Source organism: Rattus norvegicus, chromosome 19 (genome assembly GCF_036323735.1).
Source record: "Rattus norvegicus strain BN/NHsdMcwi chromosome 19, GRCr8, whole genome shotgun sequence".
In the NCBI taxonomy this organism is placed as follows: Eukaryota; Metazoa; Chordata; class Mammalia; order Rodentia; family Muridae; genus Rattus; species Rattus norvegicus.
This window is the reverse complement of record NC_086037.1, coordinates 29,021,889-29,048,029: the sequence shown is the minus strand read 5'-3', so window position 1 is coordinate 29,048,029 and position 26,141 is coordinate 29,021,889. Positions and strand designations below refer to the sequence as shown.

The 26,141-nt window shown below is 41.8% G+C and overlaps 2 protein-coding genes across 2 annotated transcripts; one reads left to right on the top strand and one right to left on the bottom strand.

Annotated features, from left to right (window-relative positions):
• The first annotated feature begins 1,618 nt into the window (after nucleotides 1–1,618).
• On the top strand, nucleotides 1,619–2,899 carry LOC134483598 (DNA-directed RNA polymerase II subunit GRINL1A-like). Its single transcript, XM_063278832.1, is given in 1 exon segment — nucleotides 1,619–2,899. A coding segment is annotated over 1 exon segment (1,095 nt). The 3' UTR covers nucleotides 2,714–2,899.
• Nucleotides 2,900–20,231: 17,332 nt separating this feature from the next.
• Nucleotides 20,232–24,218, bottom strand: LOC134483494 (uncharacterized). Its single transcript, XM_063278742.1, has 5 exons — nucleotides 24,049–24,218; nucleotides 22,857–23,016; nucleotides 22,245–22,388; nucleotides 21,445–21,611; nucleotides 20,232–20,726 (listed from the first exon to the last, which is right to left on the bottom strand). Exons 1-5 carry the CDS (start codon nucleotides 24,173–24,175, stop codon nucleotides 20,662–20,664), a joined length of 663 nt encoding a protein of 220 aa, XP_063134812.1. The 5' UTR covers nucleotides 24,176–24,218; the 3' UTR covers nucleotides 20,232–20,661.
• Nucleotides 24,219–26,141: the final 1,923 nt, after the last annotated feature.

Below are 26,141 nucleotides of genomic sequence, written 5' to 3'. Positions count from 1 at the left end.
TCTATCATCGGTTCAAGGTGTGGCCCAACCAACTTATTATAAAGGATGATAGTGGTTGGTTGAAAAAGGCAGTAACTTTCTATGAACCATATATTAAGTTTTTATGTATACTAAAATTAACAATGGAAAGAACAGTGGTAGGAGTGGAAGCTAGAGGACAACTGCTGAAAATGCTTGCTTTTGAAAATGCTAATAAAGAGTATAGGAGAGCATAATTACCTATAAAGGAGACTGGGGATATTAATGCTTATATGAAGGCATGTAAGTATATCTTCTCTGAAAATGGAAAGATGCATTTTTGGCACGTATTGATCCAGATAGAGTTATTAAATTATATATTGAAATACTCTTGAATATCCTATAGGCACTTTAGCTCAAGATGAGCTGCCTTTAGAATGGATATATATTAAATTTAACTTTAACAAAACATTAACAACATATGAGGAACAAATTTCTTTAATTATTCAGCAAGGCATACAAAGACCTGTTACACTGTGGGGATATGATTGTGCTGCTTTTGTTTTCTCATTAAGCAAAAATAAAGTGGAATATTTAATGCAGACGTCTGAAGTTTTTCAATTAGCCATGATTTCTTACACTAGAAATACTGAATTTCATTTTCCCCATAGTAAATTCTGGGATTGCTTAAGAAAACAAAAAAAAAAAAATGTGATAAATACACTAATTTCTGTTGACACATTACCATCTGCCCTTACTGTGTTTACAGATGGCTCCAAGACCAAAGATCTAAGACAGATGGCTTATTGGACCAAAGATTAATTTTGGGGACAAGAATCTTCTTTTGGGTCAGTACAACAAAATGAAGTATTAGCAGTAAGTAATGTATTGCCGGATTTTACTCATGATGTAAAAATATTATAGCCGAGTCAGCTTATGTTGTAGGAGTAGTACAGAATATTGCAACTGCTGTTGTTTCTACATCTAAGCCTATATTAAATGTTATTCTCACATATTAAAGGACTATTGTTATTCTGAAACTCCAGAATATTTTTTACACATATTAGATCACATTCAAGATTGCCAGCATCTTTAACACATGGCAATCATATGGTAGATCAATTAGTGGCATTTGCTACCCCAGAAGAAAACAGTCATAATCATGCCAATACAGGATATTTGCATATTAAATATAAGGTTCCCTATTCTGAAGCCAAACAAATTACTGCTAATTGTCTTATTTGTAAGCCTTCACTTATAAAATGTATTGCATCTGAAATTAATCCCAGAAGAATGCAACCTAATACATCGTGGCAGATGGATGGAACCCATATTTCTGAGTTTGGTCGCCTTTCATATATACATGTAAGCATAGATAATTTTTCAATATTTGTATGGGCTACACCATTGCCAGGAGTACGCACTACTCATGTTATACAGCATCTATTGGAAACTTCTGCTGTTATGGGACCGCCTTCTAAAATTAAAACTGATTATGGACCAACATATATTTCTTATCAATTTAAACAATTTTGTCGGCTCTTCCGGGAAAATGGCGACTCCTGCAGGTGCTCCAGAGTTGCTGCCTCCATGGAGCCTGAGACCTCCATGGGCCCTGCTGGGGAAACCTGCCTGCGGGGCCAGCCTCAGCCCATGCACAATGTGCTCCCTGCCCCGTGGCTTTGAGCCCCCAGTTCCTGAGGACGTGGGGCGGCAGAGTTTGGCGGAGCTGTGGGAGAGGTTGAGGCGCCAGGAGAGACTTTTGGGCAAAGAAAAATTCATTTGCAAATTGCCCGACAAAGGTAAAAAGATCTCAGACACCACTGCCAAACTGAAAGCTGCCATTTCAGAAAGTGAAGAGGTCAGAGGGAGAACTGAACTACTTCATCCCGTCAGTGTTGACTGTAAGCTAAGGCATAAAGCATCCACAAGAGTTGATACCGACATAGACAAGGCCCAGAATTCTGACCTGATGCTTGATACTTCATCATTAGTTCCTGAATGTTCGTCAGTAGACATTGAATCATCTAAAACAACCTCAGAAACACAGGAACCTACACAGCTCACTCACAAAGGCAATGAAGAGACTTTGGAGACTAGCTGCACAGTTAGTACCAGCCCATCTGTCCGCATCACAGCCCAGGCTCCCCCATCTGAAGTTAATGAACATCTCCCCCAGCATTCAAGTCAAGCGGAAGAGATTTCCAGCAGCGTCGACAGTCTGTTTATCACTAAATTGCAAAAGATCACAACTGCAGACCAGACTGAACCCTCAGAAGAAAACACCAGCACTGAGAACTTTCCAGAACTGCAGAGTGAGACTCCTAAGAAGCCTCATTACATGACAGTGCTAGAAATGCGAGCTAGAAACCCAGTGCCCCCTCCTCATAAGTTTAAGACCAATGTGTTACCCACACAACAGAGTGACTCACCAAGTCATTGTCAGAGGGCTCAGTCTCCTGCTTCCTCAGAAGAGCAGCGACACAGGGGTAGGCAGCATCTTGATGATGTCACAGCAGCTCGCCTTCTTCTGCTCCACCACCTGCCTGCACAGCTGCTCTCCGTAGAAGAGTAGCTGGCTCTGCAGAAAGTGCAGAAGCAGATTTATGAGGAGATGCGGGCAAAGCTCGCAGCACAGAAACTATCCGAGAGACTGAATATTACAATCCAGAGCTACAATCCAGAAGGGGAGTCTTCAGGGAGATACCGAGAAGTGAGGGATGAAGATGATGCCCAGTCCTCGGACGAATGCTGAAAATGAGCGCTGGGAGATCCCGGGAGTTGACTGTTGAGCTTACATTGTCTCATCAAACTTCCTAACAAGTACCAAGAGTGTCAGACCTTGTTGAGGGACAGTAGTTCAAGTTACACAAAGGTAGCTACAAAATAAGAACCCAGTTTGTCTTTCAGAAGATGATCTTCACATGCTTGAACAGTTCAATATTTGAACATTGTGTTTGGCCATATTGTGTTACAGTTTTGCAGTATATTGTGCATTGGTCTGATATTTTAGTGTGAGTAGAACACACGTTTTCTTTAAGATATCTGCTTTTTCCTTCTTCGTATTCTTATCAGATAGTACTGCTTACACCCCTTCTGGTGAAATACTTTGTTATCCCAGGCACCTAAAGTGAATTAGGAAGGCCTGGTCCCCTCACTCGAGAAATGAGGGGAGCAGTCTAAAGAATGGTACGCATGCTTGCATGGACACATTCCTGAGACGCTGGATGTGAAATGCCGCAAACAACACTCGGGAACCACCACCACTGTGTCTGCTGCTCTGTCCTCTCTTGGGGCGACTGCTGTCACCTGTGATGAGGTTAAGGAGCACTTGGAAGAAGTGCTGGGTGGGGAGGGTCTTCTGAGCTGGTGTGGGGAACTGCTCCTGGCTGCCCTAGGCTTGAACTCATTGCCATCTGGGATGATAGGTCCCTGTACAGGACACTCGTGCTTGGTAAGGAAACCGGTGTTTTTCTAAGAGTTACAGTTGAATTGTCAGTATATTGCTTTTTTTCCTTGTTAAACCCACAGAGGTGTTTACAGGCTGTAGAAACCTCAGTCCTGTATGTGCACATTTGTGCTTTTTAAAATGATTATATGATCATTTCCAGCAAAGATAACAATGTTATCAAAAAGCCTTTGTCTATTATGTGGAACTTGTAAAGGAGAAATAAAATACCAATCAGAGCAAAAAAAAAAAAACCATTTTGTCAATGATATCATACTGTACATATTACTGGCATAGAACGCCATGCACAAGGACAAGCTTTTGTTGAAAGAGTTCACCATACCCTGAAATGACAAATTATAAAATTAAAAAGGAGGAAAAGAGATGACCTTACACAGCCTGAATGGAGTTGGCATACCAGTCCCAGAGTAATATTGGCATAAGCATTATTTTTTATTAATCTTCTTAATTTACCACAAGGTGAAGTTATATGCAGAGCAGATAGACTCTTTATTGGACTTCTCTCTGAAGGCATGGAACAGACAATATGGATAAAAATTGCCCGAGATGCTGAATGACAGGAAGGGACATTACTGTATGTAGGGGAGAGGGTTTTGTCTCCTTACAGGATGGGAGACTATTCTGGTTACCCGGGAGACAGATCCAAGCACAGAATGATAAGAACCGCTCCCTACCCTCAGAGGAATCCAGTTAAACCAGCTACATTTTCTCCTGATGGATGTTCTCCGGAGATGAAGGAGGTGTCCTCCATTACTGAGGCCCTGGCTTCTCTTAGTGTCGACCTACGACAACGGAGAAGGATCGATGCAGTGACAACCCCATTACCTAGGTGAGGCAATTAAGTACTGAAAGGAAAACTATGTTGTCTCCTACAGGAAGTCCTTTACTGCTGAGCACGTATTCTTAGCAGTGTGTGCTTTACTCACGGTTTCTTCTGTTGCGGCCAATGCGAGTTTTCAGGCTTATATTCCTTGTCCACCTTTATTTGAACCTGCTACTTGGCGGGGAAACAGATGTGGTTTTATACACCACCCCAAGCATTTTATCATCTCTTTGGAATAATTTGACCTTTTGAATAGACGTGATGGAGCTTTGTATAATTTTCCTTATGCTGGATTAAAGATGCCTTTGTGTTTAGGAAAGAGACCAGGCCTACAAATGGGTTATTAAAATTGGCGATTACCAGGAATAATTGTTACAGGCTCCAGGATTGACAGCTTGGTCTATAACCAAAATTGGAATAACATTACATTTGTTAGCGAGCCAGTATATCCTATTTGTGCTTGGTTTACTTATGTAGGCTTAAAATATCTCCCATGCAATTGGAAATACTGCCCTGGCATATTTCGAAAAATTATTCAAGATAAATGAATAAATTGGGGTCCTTATGGCCAATTATTAATACATGTTCAGAATGGAATGTTACCACTTGTGATTTGTCAAATGTTACCAGGATGAACTGAGAGGAGAATGAACGCCTGAATGGATGCTTGCTGATGGAATGTGGAGATGGAGGCATTGCTGATAACCCACTGGCCTCTGTGGAAGATCCTACTGCATTTCAAGTTCATTTGTGGAAGACTGCCACTGCATTAAAAGAAGTTGTGCTTGCTAATGAAAGCTTTTCTGGGACTGCTCAATCTGCCTCTCAGTATAATTTTATGATGTTTAAGAAAGAAAAGGTTACTACTTGTATTCCTATGCCATATTTGTTTTTAATAGGTAGATTTAATTTTTTTTTTTTATTAACTTGAGTATTTCTTATATACATTTCGAGTGTTATTCCCTTTCCCGGTTTCCGGGCAAACATCCCCCTCCCCCCTCCCCTTCCTTATGGGTGTTCCCCTCCCAACCCTCCCCCCATTGCCGCCCTCCCCCCATAGACTAGTTCACTGTGGGTTCAGTCTTAGCAGGACCCAGGGCTTCCCCTTCCACTGGTGCTCTTACTAGGATATTCATTGCTACCTATGGGGTCAGAGTCCAGGGTCAGTCCATGTATAGTCTTTAGGTAGTGGCTTAGTCCCTGGAAGCTCTGGTTGCTTGGCATTGTTGTACTTTTGGGGTCTCGAGCCCCTTCAAGCTCTTCCAGTTCTTTCTCTGATTCCTTCAATAGGGGACCTATTCTCAGTTCAGTGGTTTGCTGCTGGCATTCGCCTCTATATTTGCTGTATTCTGGCTGTGTCTCTCAGGAGCGATCTACATCCGGCTCCTGTCGGTCTGCACTTCTTTGCTTCATCCATCTTGTCTAATTGGGTGGCTGTATATGTATGGGCCACATGTGGGGCAGGCTCTGAATGGGTGTTCCTTCAGTCTCTGTTTTAATCTTTGCCTCTCCCTTCCCTGCCAAGGGTATTCTTTTTCCTCATTTAAAGAAGGAGTGAAGCATTCACATTTTGATCATCCGTCTTGAGTTTCGTTTGTTCTAGGGATCTAGGGTAATTCAAGCATTTGGGCTAATAGCCACTTATCAATGAGTGCATACCATGTATGTCTTTCTGTGATTGGGTTAGCTCACTCAGGATGATATTTTCCAGTTCCAACCATTTGCCTACGAATTTCATAAAGTCATTGTTTTTGATAGCTGAGTAATATTCCATTGTGTAGATGTACCACATTTTCTGTATCCATTCCTCTGTTGAAGGGCATCTGGGTTCTTTCCAGCTTCTGGCTATTATAAATAAGGCTGCAATGAACATAGTGGAGCACGTGTCTCTTTTATATGTTGAGGCATCTTTTGGGTATATGCCCAAGAGAGGTATAGCTGGATCATCAGGCAGTTCAATGTCCAATTTTCTGAGGAACCTCCAGACTGATTTCCAGAATGGTTTTACCAGTCTGCAATCCCACCAACAATGGAGGAGTGTTCCTCTTTCTCCACATCCTCGCCAGCATCTGCTGTCACCTGAGTTTTTGATCTTAGCCAATCGCACTGGTGTGAGGTGAAATCTCAGGGTTGTTTTGATTTGCATTTCCCTTATGACTAAAGATGTTGAACATTTCTTTAGGTGTTTCTCAGCCATTCGGCATTCCTCAGCTGTGAATTCTTTGTTTAGCTCTGAACCCCATTTTTTAATAGGGTTATTTGTTTCCCTGCGGTCTAACTTCTTGAGTTCTTTGTATATTTTGGAAATAAGGCCTCTATCTGTTGTAGGATTGGTAAAGATCTTTTCCCAATCTGTTGGTTGCCGTTTTGTCCTAACCACAGTGTCCTTTGCCTTACAGAAGCTTTGCAGTTTTATGAGATCCCATTTGTCGATTCTTGATCTTAGAGCATAAGCCATTGGTGTTTTGTTCAGGAAATTTTTTCCAGTGCCCATGTGTTCCAGATGCTTCCCTAGTTTTTCTTCTATTAGTTTGAGTGTGTCTGGTTTGATGTGGAGGTCCTTGATCCACTTGGACTTAAGCTTTGTACAGGGTGATAAGGATGGATCGATCTGCATTCTTCTACATGTTGCCCTCCAGTTGAACCAGCACCATTTGCTGAAAATACTATCTTTTTTCCATTGGATGGTTTTGGCTCCTTTGTCAAAAATCAAGTGACCATAGGTGTGTGGGTTCATTTCTGGGTCTTCAATTCTATTCCATTGGTCTATCTGTCTGTCTCTGTACCAATACCATGCAGTTTTTATCACTATTGCTCTGTAATACTGCTTGAGTTCAGGGATAGTGATTCCCCCTGAAGTCCTTTTATTGTTGAGGATAGCTTTAGCTATCCTGGGTTTTTTGTTATTCCAGATGAATGTGCAAATTGTTCTGTCTAACTCTTTGAAGAATTGGATTGGTATTTTGATGGGGATTGCATTGAATCTGTAGATTGCTTTTGGTAAAATGGCCATTTTTACCATATTAATCCTGCCAATCCATGAGCATGGGAGATCTTTCCATCTTCTGAGGTCTTCTTCAATTTCTTTCCTCAGTGTCTTGAAGTTCTTATTGTACAGATCTTTTACTTGCTTGGTTAAAGTCACACCGAGGTACTTTATATTATTTGGGTCTATTATGAAGGGTGTCGTTTCCCTAATTTCTTTCTCGGCTTGTTTCTCTTTTGTATAGAGGAAGGCAACTGATTTATTTGAGTTAATTTTATACCCAGCCACTTTGCTGAAGTTGTTTATCAGCTTTAGTAGTTCTCTGGTGGAACTTTTGGGATCACTTAAATATACTATCATGTCATCTGCAAATAGTGATATTTTGACCTCTTCTTTTCCGATCTGTATCCCTTTGATCTCCTTTTGTTGTCTGATTGCTCTGGCTAGAACTTCAAGAACTATATTGAATAAGTAGGGAGAGAGTGGGCAGCCTTGTCTAGTCCCTGATTTTAGTGGGATTGCTTCAAGTTTCTCTCCATTTAGTTTAATGTTAGCAACTGGTTTGCTGTATATGGCTTTTACTATGTTTAGGTATGGGCCTTGAATTCCTATTCTTTCCAGGACTTTTATCATGAAGGGGTGTTGAATTTTGTCAAATGCTTTCTCAGCATCTAATGAAATGATCATGTGGTTCTGTTCTTTCAGTTTGTTTATATAATGGATCACGTTGATGGTTTTCCGTATATTAAACCATCCCTGCATGCCTGGGATGAAGCCTACTTGATCATGGTGGATGATTGTTTTGATGTGCTCTTGAATTCGGTTTGCCAGAATTTTATTGAGTATTTTTGCGTCGATATTCATAAGGGAAATTGGTCTGAAGTTCTCTTTCTTTGTTGTGTCTTTGTGTGGTTTAGGTATAAGAGTAATTGTGGCTTCATAGAAGGAATTCGGTAGGGCTCCATCTGTTTCAATTTTGTGGAATAGTTTGGATAATATTGGTATGAGGTCTTCTATGAAGGTTTGATAGAATTCTGCACTAAACCCGTCTGGACCTGGGCTCTTTTTGGTTGGGAGACCTTTAATGACTGCTTCTATTTCCTTAGGAGTTATGGGGTTGTTTAACTGGTTTATCTGTTCCTGATTTAACTTCGATACCTGGTATCTGTCTAGGAAATTGTCCATTTCCTGAAGATTTTCAAATTTTGTTGAATATAGGTTTTTATAGTAAGATCTGATGATTTTTTGAATTTCCTCCGAATCTGTAGTTATGTCTCCCTTTTCATTTCTGATTTTGTTAATTTGGACACACTCTCTGTGTCCTCTCGTTAGTCTGGCTAAGGGTTTATCTATCTTGTTGATTTTCTCAAAGAACCAACTTTTGGTTCTGTTGATTCTTTCTATGGTCCTTTTTGTTTCTACTTGGTTGATTTCAGCTCTGAGTTTGATTATTTCCTGCCTTCTACTCCTCCTGGGTGTATTTGCTTCTTTTTGTTCTAGAGCTTTTAGGTGTGCTGTCAAGCTGCTGACATATGCTCTTTCCTGTTTCTTTCTGCAGGCACTCAGCGCTATGAGTTTTCCTCTTAGCACAGCTTTCATTGTGTCCCATAAGTTTGAGTATGTTGTATCTTCATTTTCATTAAATTCTAAAAAGTTTTTAATTTCTTTCTTTATTTCTTCCTTGACCAGGTTATCATTGAGTAGAGCATTGTTCAATTTCCACGTATATGTGGGCATTCTTCCCTTATTGTTATTGAAGACCAGTTTTAGGCCGTGGTGGTCCGATAGCACGCATGGGATTATTTCTATCTTTCTGTACCTGTTGAGGCCCGTTTTTTGACCAATTATATGGTCAATTTTGGAGAAAGTACCATGAGGAGCTGAGAAGAAGGTATATCCTTTTGCTTTAGGATAGAATGTTCTATAAATATCCGTTAAGTCCATTTGGCTCATGACTTCTCTTAGTCTGTCTACATCACTGTTTAATTTCTGTTTCCATGATCTGTCCATTGATGAGAGTGGGGTGTTGAAATCTCCCACTATTATTGTGTGAGGTGCAATGTGTGTTTTGAGCTTTAGTAAGGTTTCTTTTACATATGTAGGTGCCCTTGTATTTGGGGCATAGATATTTAGGATTGAGAGTTCATCTTGGTTGATTTTTCCTTTGATGAATATGAAGTGTCCTTCCTTATCTTTTTTGATGACTTTTAGTTGGAAATTGATTTTATTTGATATTATAATGGCTACTCCAGCTTGCTTCTTCTGACCATTTGCTTGGAAAGTTGTTTTCCAGCCTTTCACTCTGAGGTAGTGTCTGTCTTTGTCTCTGAGGTGTGTTTCCTGTAGGCAGCAGAATGCAGGGTCCTCGTTGCGTATCCAGTTTGTTAATCTATGTCTTTTTATTGGGGAGTTGAGGCCATTGATATTGAGAGATATTAAGGAATAGTGATTATTGCTTCCCATTATATTCATATTTGATGTGAGGTTATGTTTGTGTGCTTTCATTCTCTTTGTTTTGTTGCCAAGACGATTAGTTTCTTGCTTCTTCTAGGGTATAGCTTGCCTCCTTATGTTGGGCTTTACCATTTATTATCCTTTGTAGTGCTGGATTTGTAGAAAGATATTGTGTAAATTTGGTTTTGTCATGGAATATCTTGGTTTCTCCATCAATGTTAATTGAGAGTTTTGCTGGATACAGTAATCTGGGCTGGCATTTGTGTTCTCTTAGGGTCTGTATAACATCAGTCCAGGATCTTCTGGCCTTCATAGTTTCTGGCGAGAAGTCTGGTGTGATTCTGATAGGTCTCCCTTTATATGTTACTTGACCTTTTTCCCTTACTGCTTTTAATATTCTTTCTTTATTTTGTGCGTTTGGTGTTTTGACAATTATGTGACGGGAGGTGTTTCTTTTCTGGTCCAATCTATTTGGAGTTCTGTAGGCTTCCTGTATGTCTATGGGTATCTCTTTTTTTAGGTTAGGGAAGTTTTCTTCTATGATTTTGTTGAAGATATTTACTGGTCCTTTGAGCTGGGAGTCTTCACTCTCTTCTATACCTATTATCCTTAGGTTTGATCTTCTCATTGAGTCCTGGATTTCCTGTATGTTTTGGACCAGTAGCTTTTTCCGCTTTACATTATCTTTGACAGTTGAGTCAATGATTTCTATGGAATCTTCTGCTCCTGAGATTCTCTCTTCCATCTCTTGTATTCTGTTGGTGAAGCTTGTATCTACAGCTCCTTGTCTCTTCTTTTGGTTTTCTATATCCAGGGTTGTTTCCATGTTTTCTTTCTTGATTGCTTCTATTTCCATTTTTAATTCCTTCAACTGTTTGATTGTGTTTTCCTGGAATTCTTTCAGGGATTTTTGCGATTCCTCTCTGTAGGCTTTTACTTGTTTATTAATGTTTTCCTGTGCTTCCCTAAGTGTGTTCAGGTCTTTCCTGAAGTCCTCCAGCATCATGATCAAATATGATTTTGAAACTAGATCTTGCTTTTCTCGTGTGTTTGGATATTCCATGTTTGTTTTGGTGGGAGAATTGGGCTCCGATGATGGCATGTAGTCTTGGTTTCTGTTGCTTGGGTTCCTGCGCTTGCCTCTCGCCATCAGATTATCTCTAGTGTTACTTTGTTCTGCTATTTCTGACAGTGGCTAGACTGTCCTATAAGCCTGTGTGTCAGGAGTGCTGTATACCTGTTTTCCTCTCTTTCAGTCAGTTATGGGGACAGAGTGTTCTGCTTTCGGGCGTGTAGTTTTTCCTCTCTACAGGTCTTCAGCTGTTCCTGTGGGCCTGTGTCTTGAGTTCACCAGGCAGCTTTCTTGCAGCAGAAAATTTGGTCTTACCTGTGGTCCCGAGGCTCAGGTTTGCTCGTGGGGTGCTGCCCACGGGCTCTCTGCAGCGGCAGCAACCAGGAAGACCTGTGCCGCCCCTTCCGGGAGCTTCAGTGCACCAGGGTTCCAGATGGTCTTTGGCTTTTTCCTCTGGCGTCCGAGATGTGTGTGCAGGGAGCAGTCTCTTCTGGTTTCCCAGGCCTGTCTGCCTCTCTGAAGGTTTAGCTCTCCCTCCCACGGGATTTGGGTGCAGAGAACTGTTTATCCGGTCTGTTTCCTTCAGGGTCCGGCGGTGTCTCTGGCTGGGGTCCTGCCGCTCCTGGGCCCTCCCCCACGGGAGCCCAGAGGCCTTATACAGTTTCCTCTTGGGCCAGGGATGTGGGCAGGGGTGAGCAGTGTTGGTGGTCTCTTCCGCTCTGCAGCCTCAGGAGTGCCCACCTGACCAGGCGGTTGGGTCTCTCTCTCACCGGGTCTGGGAGCAGAGAGCTGCTGCCGGTAGATTTAATTTTAATAATGGATTTCCTTATATTAACTGTCATTTGTATTCATGTATTAATTCATCTGTTCAGTTTAACATGAAACAAAATTCTATTAATATATGCAACAAAAATATATCTATGGATGCCTGTTAATTTGGGACGTCATTGGTCTCAAGAGCCTCTTAATCATGTGATTATTGTTTTTTTTTTTTAATAATCTGCTGAAGAGAAGTAAAAGAATTCTTGGAGTCATTGTAGCGACTATTTTAAGCCTTATTTCTGTTGCTACTTTGGCAGCGATTTCCAGCATAGCATTAAAAACACTTATTGAGACAAAGCGTTTTGTTGAAGACTGGCTTAAAGATTCACATGAGTTATGGATAGAGCAAACTAAAATTGATACTAGACTTCCACATCAAGTAGATGCTTCAAAACAAACAGTAGAATGGCTGTGTCGAATGATGTTATCTATTGAAAAATATGAGGATTTAAGATATGATTGAAATTCCACTACTTTTGTGTCAATAAATATATGGATAATGATACAGAACATGATTGGAAGTGAATTCAAGCCTATATAGAAGGTAATGAAAGTGCTACAAAAGTAAGTAATGCCTTGAAATATGATGTGCGAATGTCTTTTGGTAAACAGCTAGAAGATACTACCCCTATGGAAATAGCTAAATTATTGGCTGATCAATTGACAGGATTAGATCCCAAGGCTTGGCTTCAAAGGATTTTCCATAGCTTGGGAGGAGCTAGTTTTGCCATAATCTTATGTACATTATGTATTATGTTGCTTTATTTTTACATGATTAAACCCCTACAAGGACATTTGGCTATGTTATGGAAAGTGTTTCTTTTAAAACAAAAGAAAAAAGAAGGAATTGTTAAGACATAGAGATGCAGCTCCCAGGCAGGGTCAAGAAAGGCCTGGAGACAGGTGCAAGTAGGGGCTGGAATGCCGCCCTAGAGAAGAAAATGTTTCTCTCACTTGGACTTAAGCTATGTTCTGCTGTGTCCTGTTTCTGTGCAAGTGGTTTTAACGCTGTCTTGGTAATGGTGAGTATATTTTGATTATAATAAGAGAGGTGATTTGTTATATGAATATTTTGAGAAGAAGCTTTTGTTTATTCGTATTTCTTTGTTTAATCTTCCCTCAGTTGTTCCTGTTATCCTGGGAATAATGATCTTATGGTATCTTGGCAAGATGAAAATAGTAGTTATTCATATTCCTAGCTTTATAAGGATTAATAAAGCTTGCAACTGCGTGCAGTTTCTTATGCCTTTGCTCTGCACCCCCTGTGTCCTGGGGGTATGCGACCATACCCAGGGCCCCAACTCACTACACATTGACAATGGGTCACCCCACAAAACACAGAAGCATCTACCTTAGTCAAAAATGTACATTTTATTGAATGCATACACTAATACTGATTGATCATATCCATAGCTAAGATATTATGGGCAAAACTGTGGCCCAAAGTACATTCCTCTAAACTTATAAAGCGAGAGAAAGAAAGAAAGGAAGGAAGAAAGGAAGAAACGAAGAAAGAAAGAGAAAAGAAAAAGAAAAAACACAAAAAACTTTAGCTTCTCATAGGAACTTCACAGGAAGTGTTGTCTGGTGATCAGTTCTGATTGGGCCATTTTAGATAGAACAGTGCATAGTGACACTTAATATGTTGGGTCCTATAGAAAGCTTTCTGCAATATAGGAATTTTAATGAAACTCATACAGAACACAGAGAACAGGAAAGGATGTGATCACCATGTCCTTCCTCTCTATCAGGTTATTTTTCTGTGTCCATGATTGTCCGGCATAGAACAGCAACAATCTGAAATAGCTGGTAGACATGGAAAAAATTGACTAAAATTATAGTTGTGGGTTACACACCTCAACAATGGCTAATGCTGTCCTCAGAGTCCTCGGAGGCTCCTCTTATAAGCCTATCTATTGGAAAGTGGAAGCAGGTTTATCTGAGCTCAAGGTGAACCTGGCCAGCCAGGGAGAGGGCAACATGGGATACTTGAGACCCTCTCTTAAACCAGCATAAAAACCAACCCTTCATTCAAAGCATCATCTATTAATTCTTTATTATTTACCACTTTCTCCCTACCAGTCTTTCGGTCTGGAATGGTAGAAAAGAACTGGGAATGATTTTCAATTCTAATGACCTTGATCTCTCTTTCCTTAGGTGCACATTAAGAATGCATGCAAACGGGTATCACCATCTGAACAACTTAGTATCATCTACTCAGTATATCTAGCCTAACACTGTGCTATGACAATCTCAAGCTTCCTTGAGTTTCGCTGACCTAGCAAGAAGTATGAAGTACTGAGGTCACACCCCAGGGATCCTTTCAAGGGGTTAGAAGAAAGCCATGAGAGATGCTCCACTTCTTTGTCCTTAGATTAAATCACATTGACACAATGTGGGTGGACTATTTAACCAGACATCTTTCTCCCAACCCCACCTTTCTGAGTTCACACCATGGCAGAATTCATGCCACACCACCCTAGATATTGAGTTTAGTGATATGTAATTATTATTTAAACCTATGTATTAAATTTTGTAATTTTGTTAATTTTTGTGGTTTTCACAGTCTTCTTTGATTAACTTTCCTAGTTTTATTAATTTATCTCCTGTGTTCTGTGGTATTTTATCCTTCCCTTCAAACTAAAGTATTCCTTTTAGGATTCTCTACAGAGCTGCCTTACTGGTTATACATATTTTGTTAAATTTATTTTTAGTATGCATTAGTCAGCACAGTAGCTGGGCAGCTGCCTGCCCTCCATGGTATCAGATCTACTTTCCAAACAATAGCACTCAACTCTTACTGACTGTAGCATCTTGGCTGCTCTTTGTTGCACTTGGACAGCCCTCAGGACCAGGCTCTCCTCTCCCTTAACCATGGCTGCTGTCCTCTTCCTCTCTCCTCTCCATCACACTCGTTCTTCCTTTATTCTCTGGCAGCTTCTTCCTCCTTCTTCCCTCCTCATGATCCTCTCTAGCAAAGCCCTCAAAGCTCACCTCCCCCATCTCTGCTGTGCAGCTGTTGGCTGTTGGCTTCTTTATAATCACAGTTAACCGGGAGCAGGGTCAGTTTTGGGGGGTTAGCCAGTAGTGAGTTCTCCAAATTAGAATTAAAATACAAGAATTAGGCCAATACACTACAGGGGATTCTTTTGTTTTGTTTTGGTTTAATTTTTCTTTTACCTTTTTACTATTTATTTTATTTTTGGCTATTTTATTAATTTGTTATTTTATTTACTTATATTTCAACTGTGGCCCCCTTTCCAGTATCCCCTCATCAAACCGTACTTCCCATTTCTGCTCAGCTTTGCCTATGTGACAGTGCTCCCCGACCACACATATCCATTCCCACCTCACACCTCTAGGATCCCTATTTGGTGGGCAACAGGTTTCACAAGAGCCAAGGGCCTACCACTGCATTAATGCCAGGGAAGTCAATCAATCCTCTTCTACACAGTGACCTAGAACCATAGACCCATCCTTGTATACACTTTGGCTGGCAAAAGTGGTCCCTAGGAGCTGGGGGATTGGTGACAGACAGACTAGTTAAATATTAAAGACCAATGATTGCTGCTTTCCCTTCTTTTTCTGATTGTGGGTGAAATTATGTTTGTGTGCTTGTCTTTTTTTCTTTTTGAAATTATTTCGAGGTGATTAATTTCTTGCTTTTTGGGGGTATAGTTTAGCTCATTGTCTTTGAGTTTTCCTCCTATTATCATCTGTTATGGTGTCTTAGAGAAAAATATTGTTTAAATTTGGATTTGTCATGAAATATCTTGGTTTCTCCATTCATGATGATTGAGAATTATGCTGGGTATAGGATCCTGGGTCTGCATTACATCTGTCCAGGATTTCCTGGCTTTTGGAGTCTCTGTTGAGAAGTCTGGTGTAATTCAGATAGGTCTGAATTCATTTGTTACTGCATATTTATACCTTACCCCTTTTAATATTCTTTCTTTGATCTGTGCATTTAGGGTTTTAATTATTATGTGAATGGAGGAATATTTTCTGGTCTGCTCCCATCTGTCAGATTCTATGGCAGTGGTTCTCAACACTTCTACTGCTGCACACCTGTAATACAGCGCTTCATGCTGTGATGACTCCCACAATAAAATTATTTCAGTACTACTTCATAACTAATATTGCTACTCTTATAAGTCATAATATGCAAGGTATCTGATATACAATCTTTGTGAGTGGTCGTGGCCCAGAGTTTGAGAAACATTGCATTATATACACTTTTATTTATTTATTTTTTTAAAGTGAGGCCTTCATCTAAGAAGGTCCTGATGCAGGTGTAAGAGCAGAGACACCCTGACGTAGTGACAAGTTAGGAGGCCCAAGGCCACTTGCCTTAATGGCAACAGAGATTCCTGGCTAAAGGCACAATCTGAAATCACTGTCCCCAGGACATTTCTTACCTCAGTTTTCCCCATTATACAGTGTGTCTGCTTGGCCATGTCTGTCCAGGAAGCCAGTCCCCGTAGTCTCTAATACAGACAGAATGCTAAAGGCAAGAATGTTTTCCCTCTGTTGGCTCCCAGTCACTTCTATAGAAGTAAGTTCAAATCCCCTGTGGGTAAATGTGTGTCTCACATAATGTGTGATACTTGAAATGTTATCCATTTGAGTTGACAAAAACCAACTCTCACTTCAGATTTACAGCTGACCAACACTTAGTTTCAGGAGAATGAAGAAGCTGGCCAGGCCTGCAGAGTCAGATCCCCTCCCTGCCTGGGACAATCCCACCCACAGCAGACTTCAGCTTCACCTAGCAGCTGTTATCAGAAAATCTGACCTTAAGGTTCTGAAGTCCACACATGCACAAACCCTAACGTTGTCAGATGGTGGATATGGGGTTTTCTCCAATTTAAAATCATTCAGGCCTCTTTTCGCCCCTGGGATGCCCCCTGTTCTCTCTGGTCTGTTCTTCTCCAAAGTCACCTCTCAGAAGGGGCACTTTGCTCTAACTCCTCCTTGGTACCCACCCAGCATTGTGACTGGAGGATCCTATGGAGTTGTAGCTCTGAGCTGGGAGGGGCAGGTCTCACCCTGACTTGAAGAAGCCTGTTTTCGCAGCTGAGCTAGATCTGAGGAACAGGTGCTTTTAAAGAAGCATGTGAAAGTATCTCCTGCAGGAGAGCCCACCCTGCAGGGAAAGTCACACAGGACAGGGAAAAGTGGCTTCCCAACTTTCCCAGGGCTCTCAAACCAGGGAGGGTACCTGATTTCAGAGAGTTTGAGAAAGGCCTCCATCTCCCTGAAAGACTTCCCTCAATCATAAGTCCCACCACTATCCCAGGCTCAGCAAAGCCCTCCACCTGCCAGTTCCCTGCAAATGAAACCCAGTCTGGAGAATTGAGGATAACACTTCTAGGAAAAGGGAGACACAAGCGTCTGGGGGTCCTGGCCTGGAATCTGTCCCTTAGGCTCTCCTCACTTCCCCTAGGTGCCTAGGGCAGAGGCAGGGTCAGGAGAAGGGGGAGGGGTAAGTTCATGGTCAGGGGCAGGGTCAGGGGCAAGCTGTGACCTCCAGCCAAAAGATAGGCTTTGGGTCCATGGAACAGGCAGCAGCAGAGCTCGCCCTGCCCTCCTCCTCTCTGGAGTGGGAAGGCATGGAGACCTGAGTGGTTGGGAAGAGTTGGGGAACTCACAGCTGCTTTTCCTCTGGCTGCAACTGCAAGTGCAGGGCGAAAGAAGCCAGAGATGCTTAGGGGATCCCCCCATTTCCTGATTTCATTGTCCTTGTGGATGTCCAGGATGAAGGCTCTGCTTGGCTGGGCCAGAAGCCTCGCAGACAGGTAGAAGATGCACAACTGGCCTGTGACCTCCCTGGGCACCCACTGGGACCCAGCTCAAGTGGCCACAGACACTCACCACGCACCCTGCCCCAGCCCTAAGCCTGTGCACACCAAGGCCACAGCACCTCTGCTAGTCCCTCCCACCATGAGCACTCACCCTGGCCCCCTGGCTGGCTTACACTCTCTGTAGGGAGCTCCTTGTGTGGTTTAGACACCAGGTTGATTACGGCCTCAGAGAAGGAGCCTAACAATGTTCCATCTCGTCCAATATAGTGGAATAATTGAAGCACTATTGTTATTAGGTCTTCATTAAAAGTCTGATAGCATTCTGCGTTAAAGCCATATGGCCCAGAAATTTTGCTTTTTAATTTTGGGAGGGGCAAACTATACTGACAGTACCTATTTTCTTCTGAGAATTATCCATGTACCTTCCCAGATCTGTGTTTATGTTGGTAATTGTTATCTGTCTAGAAAATACCAATATCAAATAGATTTTCAGTTTTCTGGAGTAAAGGCCTCTGAGGTAAGACCTAATGGTTGTTGAATTTGTTCATTGCCTCATGTTAGATTCCCCCATTCATTTCTAGTTGTGTCAATTTAGGTATTGTCTCTGGTGTGCAGTTTGTTTGAGGAAGGGGTTGCCTCTCTGGTGGATCTTCTGAACAAAAATACAAAAAAAGAAACAAAAAAAATAAAACAAACAAAAAACCCAACACACAGGACTTGGTTCTCTTGACTCTTTGTATTTTTCATTTTATTTGTAATTGAATGATTTGATTTGAGCCCTGAGTTAATTTCCTGCCATTAAGTCGTACCTGACATTCTATGGGATGAGGTTTGGCCTCATCTTGTTAACAGCAACATGTAACTGCTGAGCTGTTTCTGCTCTCTGTAGTGGTGATGACATCAAAATCTTACTGAAAACCATGCATAGCCTGGTTTAGGCTGTCATAAAGTAGCCCACCAATTCAGTGTTCCCCGCAAGGTGCTATGGGACAGTAGTAGCATGAGTCTGCATGCACCTGGACAGTTTTCACTAGGGAGTACACACACACACACACACACACACACACACACACACACACACACTTTACTGACATGGTGCACATTCTTTGCACACAAAGAAGAAAGTGAGTAGTAATGAAAACACACCAATAATGGAATTGATGGAGGGAGTTGTGGGGAAGCTGGGGCTTAGAGTTACTTAAAGGCCCTGTGCAGGCTCTCCTTTTGTTGGAGGAGAAACTTCAAGTGCAATGTGGTTCTTTATTTTCTTTCTCTAAAGCACAGAGGGCTAGGGTGAAACATAGGGCTTTGAGCATGTTTGGCAAGTGCAGTCAAACTGAATTAAATCCTAGGGCTGGAACCTATTAATCTTCTACAGAATTATAGAGCAGCCTGGATGAAGACTCTCAGCTGAAAAGGTGGACATCTCAAGACAGGCACTGACAATGGCTGACAGACTTGACTGAAGGCTGGAAATGTTTTGCTATCTCATAGGAAAAGAAGGCCCCTCCTACAACACTGTACTCTAAGGACAGTTTATTCAGGTTAGGATGACATGAACTATTGTCTCATGTGACAGATGTCAGCACAAAGTATCCAAGGTATTGTATGCCAATGGTAGCATTAACAGAACAAAGCACACAGTGTCATGAAGACATAAATCATGAGTTTGTGTAGCAAGACCCAGGCCTCTTCCAGGGTCTTAGATAGTAACTGAGAACCTCAAATGCAGTAGTGATGTGATAGTGTGGTGTAAATCTAGTTACAACTAGTTTCTATTGTGACACAGATGACACTTTTTGTGTCATGGTCAGCTTATAATGAATGACTATACCTAAGCTTGAGAATAAGCAAAGACTACATTGCTTCTCTAGCTGCTAAGCTTTTAAAAGCCCTGGGGTGACAGCAAGCTTTTGTGGACATTCTGGATTGGTCCTTCTGTACTTTAACTCTCTGAGTCACCTCCACTCTCAGCAGGTTAGATCAATTCGACAAATTGGAAATCAGTCACCTGGAAAAAATACATTCTCAATACGATCCCAGATTGGCCATGGAAAAAGGGTAGCGTGAACTGTCCCACCTAGGTTCTGGGATTGCACAGGCCTGCTCTCCAAGAGAAACCTGTGTTCACAGCTGCAGGGTACATTTACTATGGATGCTCTGGAGGTTCCTTCCTAAACTGCTTAGATTAAAATAATTTTCTTGCTAGCAATCAAAAAACTGATTATGCCAATTTGGCCTACAAGAAGCTAGTTTCTATTCTGTATTTTATCAGATGTGTATAATACATATGGTCATCATTGATATTAGGTGAAAGTTCTGCTCTAATAGGGACACTAAGTGATGCTGGAGGATGATCCTGACCCACACTGAGCAGTGGGAACACCAGAGCCCTGTAGGGATGCCTGGCAAGCTAACACATTGAGCACGCGCGGCTCAGTAAGTTACCTGTGAATACACATCTCCTGAGATCTCTCTATTTAATTGGAGGTGATCCTGTCCACCTAATACAGCACATCATGTGGAATAACAAAAGCCACCTGCAGGAGCTGTGGTGATGACTCACAGGGTAGAGCATCTGCTGCTCTCTCAGAAGAACCACATGGACCCTAATAATTGGGTAAAGTGTGTCAGTGATTATATCACAAATTGTGTGTCCGAGACACAGCCACATTCTCCACACAAAAGACACTATCACACTGGGTACCCCTTGGTGACTTTGAATTCACTTATTAGCCCAAGCTCCATGGAACATGCAGAGATCCATCTGTAGCTGTCAGTTCTAGGTCCACAGGAAGGGACAGAACCCTTGTGTAAGAATGATGGTCTTAAGAGTCAAGAGATAGAATTCAATTTTTATTCATAACAAATACATTTTTACAACAAAACAGGATTAAAATGAATAAAAATATTTAAAAATATTTGAAAGTAAAAATAGTAACAAGAACATATAAATATGAAACAACAAAAAGAAAACTTCAATTAAAATCATAACAAAAATATTTCTAAAAGCATATTCTTAACGAACATTTAGAAGCACAGACATATTGCTGTTTCTCCTCTAGCACACATAATGAAAGGCGGTCCCCCAAGTTGTCTCTCAAGTGCTGTTTTCTGAGAAGAAAGTAAGACCTCAATCAGTCAGGCTGGCTTAGTGGTATATAAACTTAGGGTCTCTAAGAAATGACAAATTAACTCTGAGGAAGAATACTCATCCAAAAAATGTTGTTACCATTCAGGATATTTGTCATCAGGGACTCCTGAGAAAGCAACTTATTCTTCAGGAAGCTCTCTTACTGGGGTGTGTCCAATTCCAGCTCTCTTGCACTTTCTGAGACCTGGGAGAGGAAGGGAGTTTTTCAGACACTGATTTGGTGGGGAAATGCAAGCCAGCTGTCAGAATGCTGCCTTCTACCACCTCAGTTCTATTGGACAGTCGACATGGACAGTTTAAGTGATATCATTTTTGCTAACTCTGTGGGCAGGGCAAAATCTCCAGAGAGCCTCACAGTAATGTGGGCTGCCAATATGGGACCAGACTTATACCAGTGCAAACCAAGAACAGGGCAATGGCAAGAGACCTCATCGGGTTGCAGGAAGAAAGGAGATGTCCATATGTCAACAAGGATAAAGCCAATGACAAGTACTAATTTGACATTTGCACTTGGTTCTTATCCCAAAGGTGCTTCCTACACAAGAGGTCACATGACCACAGAGTGTCATTTGTCAAAGAACCAAGAAATTGTTCAAAACTCTACATAGGATCCAATGTATCACATGGATATGCAATAATGAGGTATGTTATTCATCTGTCACCATTTCTAGACTGCAGCTTCAAAAAGAGCAGCAAAATATGCTTGCACAATAATTCAGTTTCTGAAAAGTGGTTAACTTCCCAGAATACTTGTGCATAGGCAGAGCAATGAACAATTCCACTACATGAGGTGGTTGGCTGGTTGTGAGTGTAAATTAGAAAGGTGGTAAGAGAAGCAAAGATGTATCAAATTGGCAAATTTTATCAGATATTGTTAATCTAACACATCTGCTCGTCCCTACCTGATAATGCTGGTTCTGGCCGTTGATGGTCTTTATCTTTCTTGTTGAAGTCAACCAAATATTTCTGGTTCAGTGCACAATCAAGATGTACCTCCTTGCTCTCCTGCTTCAGTGGGAACAACTTCTTCCTACATGTGTTCTCCATCAGGAGCTGGCTGAGCAGGTTTCTGGAAATACAGTCTGCATAGTAAGATCATGCTGCCCCTTTCTCCCATTCCTACTCCCAAGTCCCACTAACTCTACCAGGTCCCAGATACCCAGGAAGACTTAATAAAATGCATCTTGATACATATAAGGCTGCTGCACAAACCATAAAGAGTTAATTCGGGGAAGAATAAATTGTTTGCTTGGCCTGACACCAATTAGTGTCCACACCTCTGAGAAAGAACATGGATCTACAACTATCCATGAAAGCCCAATGCATGGGGCCAACATCAATTAGTAGTGGGCCAAGACCCTCAAAGGAGGTCAGTAGAACCAAGAGAAGGTCATGCTAACCATGTGGTCCACGCACTGAGTTTTGTAAAACCTGGTGTGACACCATAGGTCCAGGTCAGCCTAATAACCTTCTGCTGACTTCAATCAGTACTGTTCTCTCTAGAGCCTTCTGAAGATGCCTAGACAATCCTGGGATGAGTAACAGTCTTTTGTGGAACTGAAAACTGAGTCCTAATGACCCTGGCACACTGATGGGTAAATAGCACAAGAGATAGAACCAGAGCTGAAGACCGTCCAATCCAGAACAAAGAAAGTCAGAAATGGCCATTCCACAAGTGATAGCCTTTCTGACCAGGACTTACCTAGAGAAGGTAATCTCCTTCTTCAGCTTATGGTTGTTCTCATGGACCTCAGTGTTCTCCATCTCTAAGTTGTGCAGAATTGATATGACCGCCTCCTCCATTCTCTCCAGGTCTTCATAATATGGATTTGGCCTGAAGTGTGGCCTGGCCCCAAATGATAGAATACAATGAACATCGGCATTTAGGAATATATGAACTCAGGGTGGGTCCTATATTACCCCAGGCTGCTGCCTGGATCTTCCAGCACTCAGTCCCCTGCCTAGCAAGTACAGAGACTCACCATAAACTCACTGCAATTACAATCTTGCAAAGCCACCAGCTGTCAAGGGCTTTGCAAATGCACACTGGGAACTCACTCTCCCTGACTTTATCCCTGAATTCTTTATTCAGACCACAAGTTCTGCTTTTCAATAAATGGAAGCAGATGAGTCCATTTTCAATCTCACTCCTCAGGAAGGGTCAGGTTCTGAATCTCCACTATATGGGAGGTGAGGTTTAGCACAGGGTGGTTCGGGAGGCACAGCTTTCTAGAACCCAAAACCTTAATAGGATAAGAAGAAGGTGACTTTGCAGACCCAGGAATGAAACAGGAGCATTTGGAGCGATTCATACCTGTTCTTCATGGATCTCTCGGTTAGAAACTTCAGGCGATCTCTCAGGTCATTTCTCTCCTCGGTAATGAGCTGCAGCTCTTTAATCAGCCTCTCCTTTTCCTTCATGGCCTGATTCTTGCTTAGGTCAGTGCCAGGGGATGATGTTTCTCTCCCAACGTCTGTAGGTAGAAGAACACAAGTGAACCTGCATGGGGAGAATGCATAGAGTGTTCATAGACCTCAGTGAGGCCTAAACAGGAGAACAAGCCAGGAACCCAGTGTCATTGCTAGGCGATTGGTCTATGCTGAAGAGGCCTCCTCAGTGGATCTCAGTTCTCCCACTACTCTATAGAGACCAAGAGACGTAAGCAGCCAGGTGTTCCCTATGCCGGACATCACGTGCTTACATGTACCACGGAGATGGCTTCTCCAGGATTATTATCAGCTGAACAGGGTACAGCTTGGTTTCAGGACCCTCACCCCTGTGGCTTCAGAACTCAGATGATAAATTCACCATCCACAAAACTTGAGTGATTGGAGACACTCAGATGTCCGACCCTGATACTCTAAGCCAACAACTTTGGATTTAAAACGCATTTCCAGGGAGGATATGTTCAACAGACTTATCAGTGTCCCTATGTGAAATACCAAATGCCCCAGAAGTGCGAATAGGTTACAGGCTGAATCTTGTTCTACACTTTCCAAATAGTTTTGGTATTGTAGAAAAATTTTTGTAACATACAACCTCTAATATATAAAGCAAACGATGACCCTGCCAGTTAGAAGAAATCGGAGAAGGTCTAAGAACATAAGGTTATTGCCTGGAGCACAATCTCTCCCTGTTACTACTGTCAGATATCCACTGTATTTAAAGAAGCAATGATAGTGAAATACATTGCTGCCCTGTCTAAACTCAGAAAATTTGGACCCTCCATGACTACTGATGGTGTTATTATATCAATGTAACAGAACAAATGAACTGAAAAGTAAAGACCAGAAGTTCACAGTATAATAGCATTGGCCTTACCATATCCTCCCAGTGGGGATGGGGAAACTAAAGTTCTGAAATCCTGACTTTAAGGAATTGTGATATTCGTGGATATTCAATTCCTTTTCAGATGCTCCAGTTGCTGTGGCCCATTGCTAGAAAGGTCAGCTTAAGCCTTCAGCCACCCTGGCAGGAAGCTCAAAATACACTGCCCAGAACTTACTCCACATTCCCCAGAAGTGCTGTCTTTCTCCATCATTACTTTGAGACGAAAGGCCAGACTCCTTCACTCTAGTCTCTCCAGAATCGACGTTCCCCCTCCCAAAACGCTTGCGAAGATGGGAAAACATGTCTTAGCTTGTAACCGCCAGACTCAGACTGAGAGAAACTAGGGCACTGGTTGTCACTACAACACTGGTGACATCACAGAGGATGCCAGAACTCTCTAGGAGACAATAGAATGTCCAAGAAGGGACAGCAGATGTCATGGGGAGCAGACTTTGCATCCCTGCTAATGTTCTCCCTGTACTGAGCATAAGCAGAGGTGCCCTTTCCAGGAGACTTTCCTGGGGCAGAGCCACTGAGCATCTCCTGCTTCCAAAGCCAAATTTTCCTCAAGGCTTGATTATAAAAAACCTTAGTAATTCCTATGCATCTAAATGAATGTTTCCTTTCAAATCTTGCCCAAAAAATGTCTCATCCTAACTCAAATTGTCCTCATTCACCAATGTTAGCCATTAAAACTTGCTGATATTTCACACCAGCTTGAATATGCAGTCAAAAGTTCTCCTGTCTCATTATGTACAGGTGCTTTATATCACATCAAGAAATAGTCTGCATGGTAGGTTACAACATGCGTGTGTATTAGGGGAACACTCACGAAGTCGTGTGCTTAGCAGTCGACAATTGCCAGAAAATTCCTTAGGAGAAAGAGTTGAAGTCTTTATGGTGCTAGGAAAAGTGTGGAGACCAGTTGGCAGAGGAAAGTGCAATATTGGAGACACCAGTGAAGGGAACCTCATGCTGCTTGTGGGGTGCTGCTCTTTGCACCAATGTCGCCAAAGGAGCACTGCTCACAGGCCTGAGTAATATATACCATGAGCTTTTATCAGAGAAATAAAATACACAAGAGATATAGAGGGTGGCACAGAAACGTCTAAAATGAGGCTATAAACATCATTAAGTGTATAGAGCAAGGTCCCAGCACCTGTACACTGGGAAATGGCCACCCCACCAAACACAAAAGCATCTATCATAGTAAAAAATGAATACTTTATAGAATGCACCCACTAACACTGATTGATCACATCTGTAGTTCAAATTTTGGGGGCAAATTCATGGCCTTAACTATCTTTGTCTCAACTTATATAGCAAAAAATAAGAAAGAACGAGAAAAGAAAAAGTCGAAACTAAAAGCTCAAGCTTCTCATATGAGGATTGCAGGAAGTGTTATATGGGAGTCAGTTCTGATTAGGCCATTTTAGATGGACCAGTGCATAGTGACCCTTACTGTGATGGGCCCTATATAAAGCTTTTTGCAATGTTGGAATTTTAACAAACCTCATCCAGAATGTACGGAAGAGGCACCATGTGATCAGCATGTGATCACCATGTCCTTACTCTGTATCAGGTTATTTTTCTGCATCCTTGATTGTCAGGCATATAACAGCAACAATCGGAAATAGCTGGTAGACATGGAAAAACATGGCTAAAACTATAGTTGTGGGTTACACACCTCAACTGTGAAAGGCTAATGCTGTCTGCACAGTCCTTGGAGGCCACTCTTTTAAGCCTATTAATTACAAAGTGAAAGGAGGTTTATCTGAGCTCAAAGTGATCCTGGCCAGCCAGGTAGAGGGCAACATGTGATACTTGAGACCCTGTTTTAAAGGAGCACAGAAATCCACACTTCATTCAAAGCATCATCTACGAATTCTCGATTATTTACCATTCTCTCCCTACCAGTCGTTCTGTTTGGAATGGTAGAAAACAACTGGAACTGATCTTTCTATTTTAAGGACCTTGATCTCTCTTTTTTTAGGTGCACATTAAGAGTGCATACAAATGGACATCACCATCTGAACATCTTAGTATTATCTACTCTGTATATATAGCATAATACTGTGCCTATGACAGTCTTAAGCTTCCTTGAGTGTAGTTGCCCCATCAAGAAGTGTGAAGTTCTGAGTTCAAACCCCAGTGATGCTTTAAAGGGACTAGAAGAAAGCCATCAGAGATACTCCACTTCTTTGTCCTTAGATTAAATCAAGTTGACACAATGTGAACCTGGTGGGCTATTTAACCATGCATCTTTTC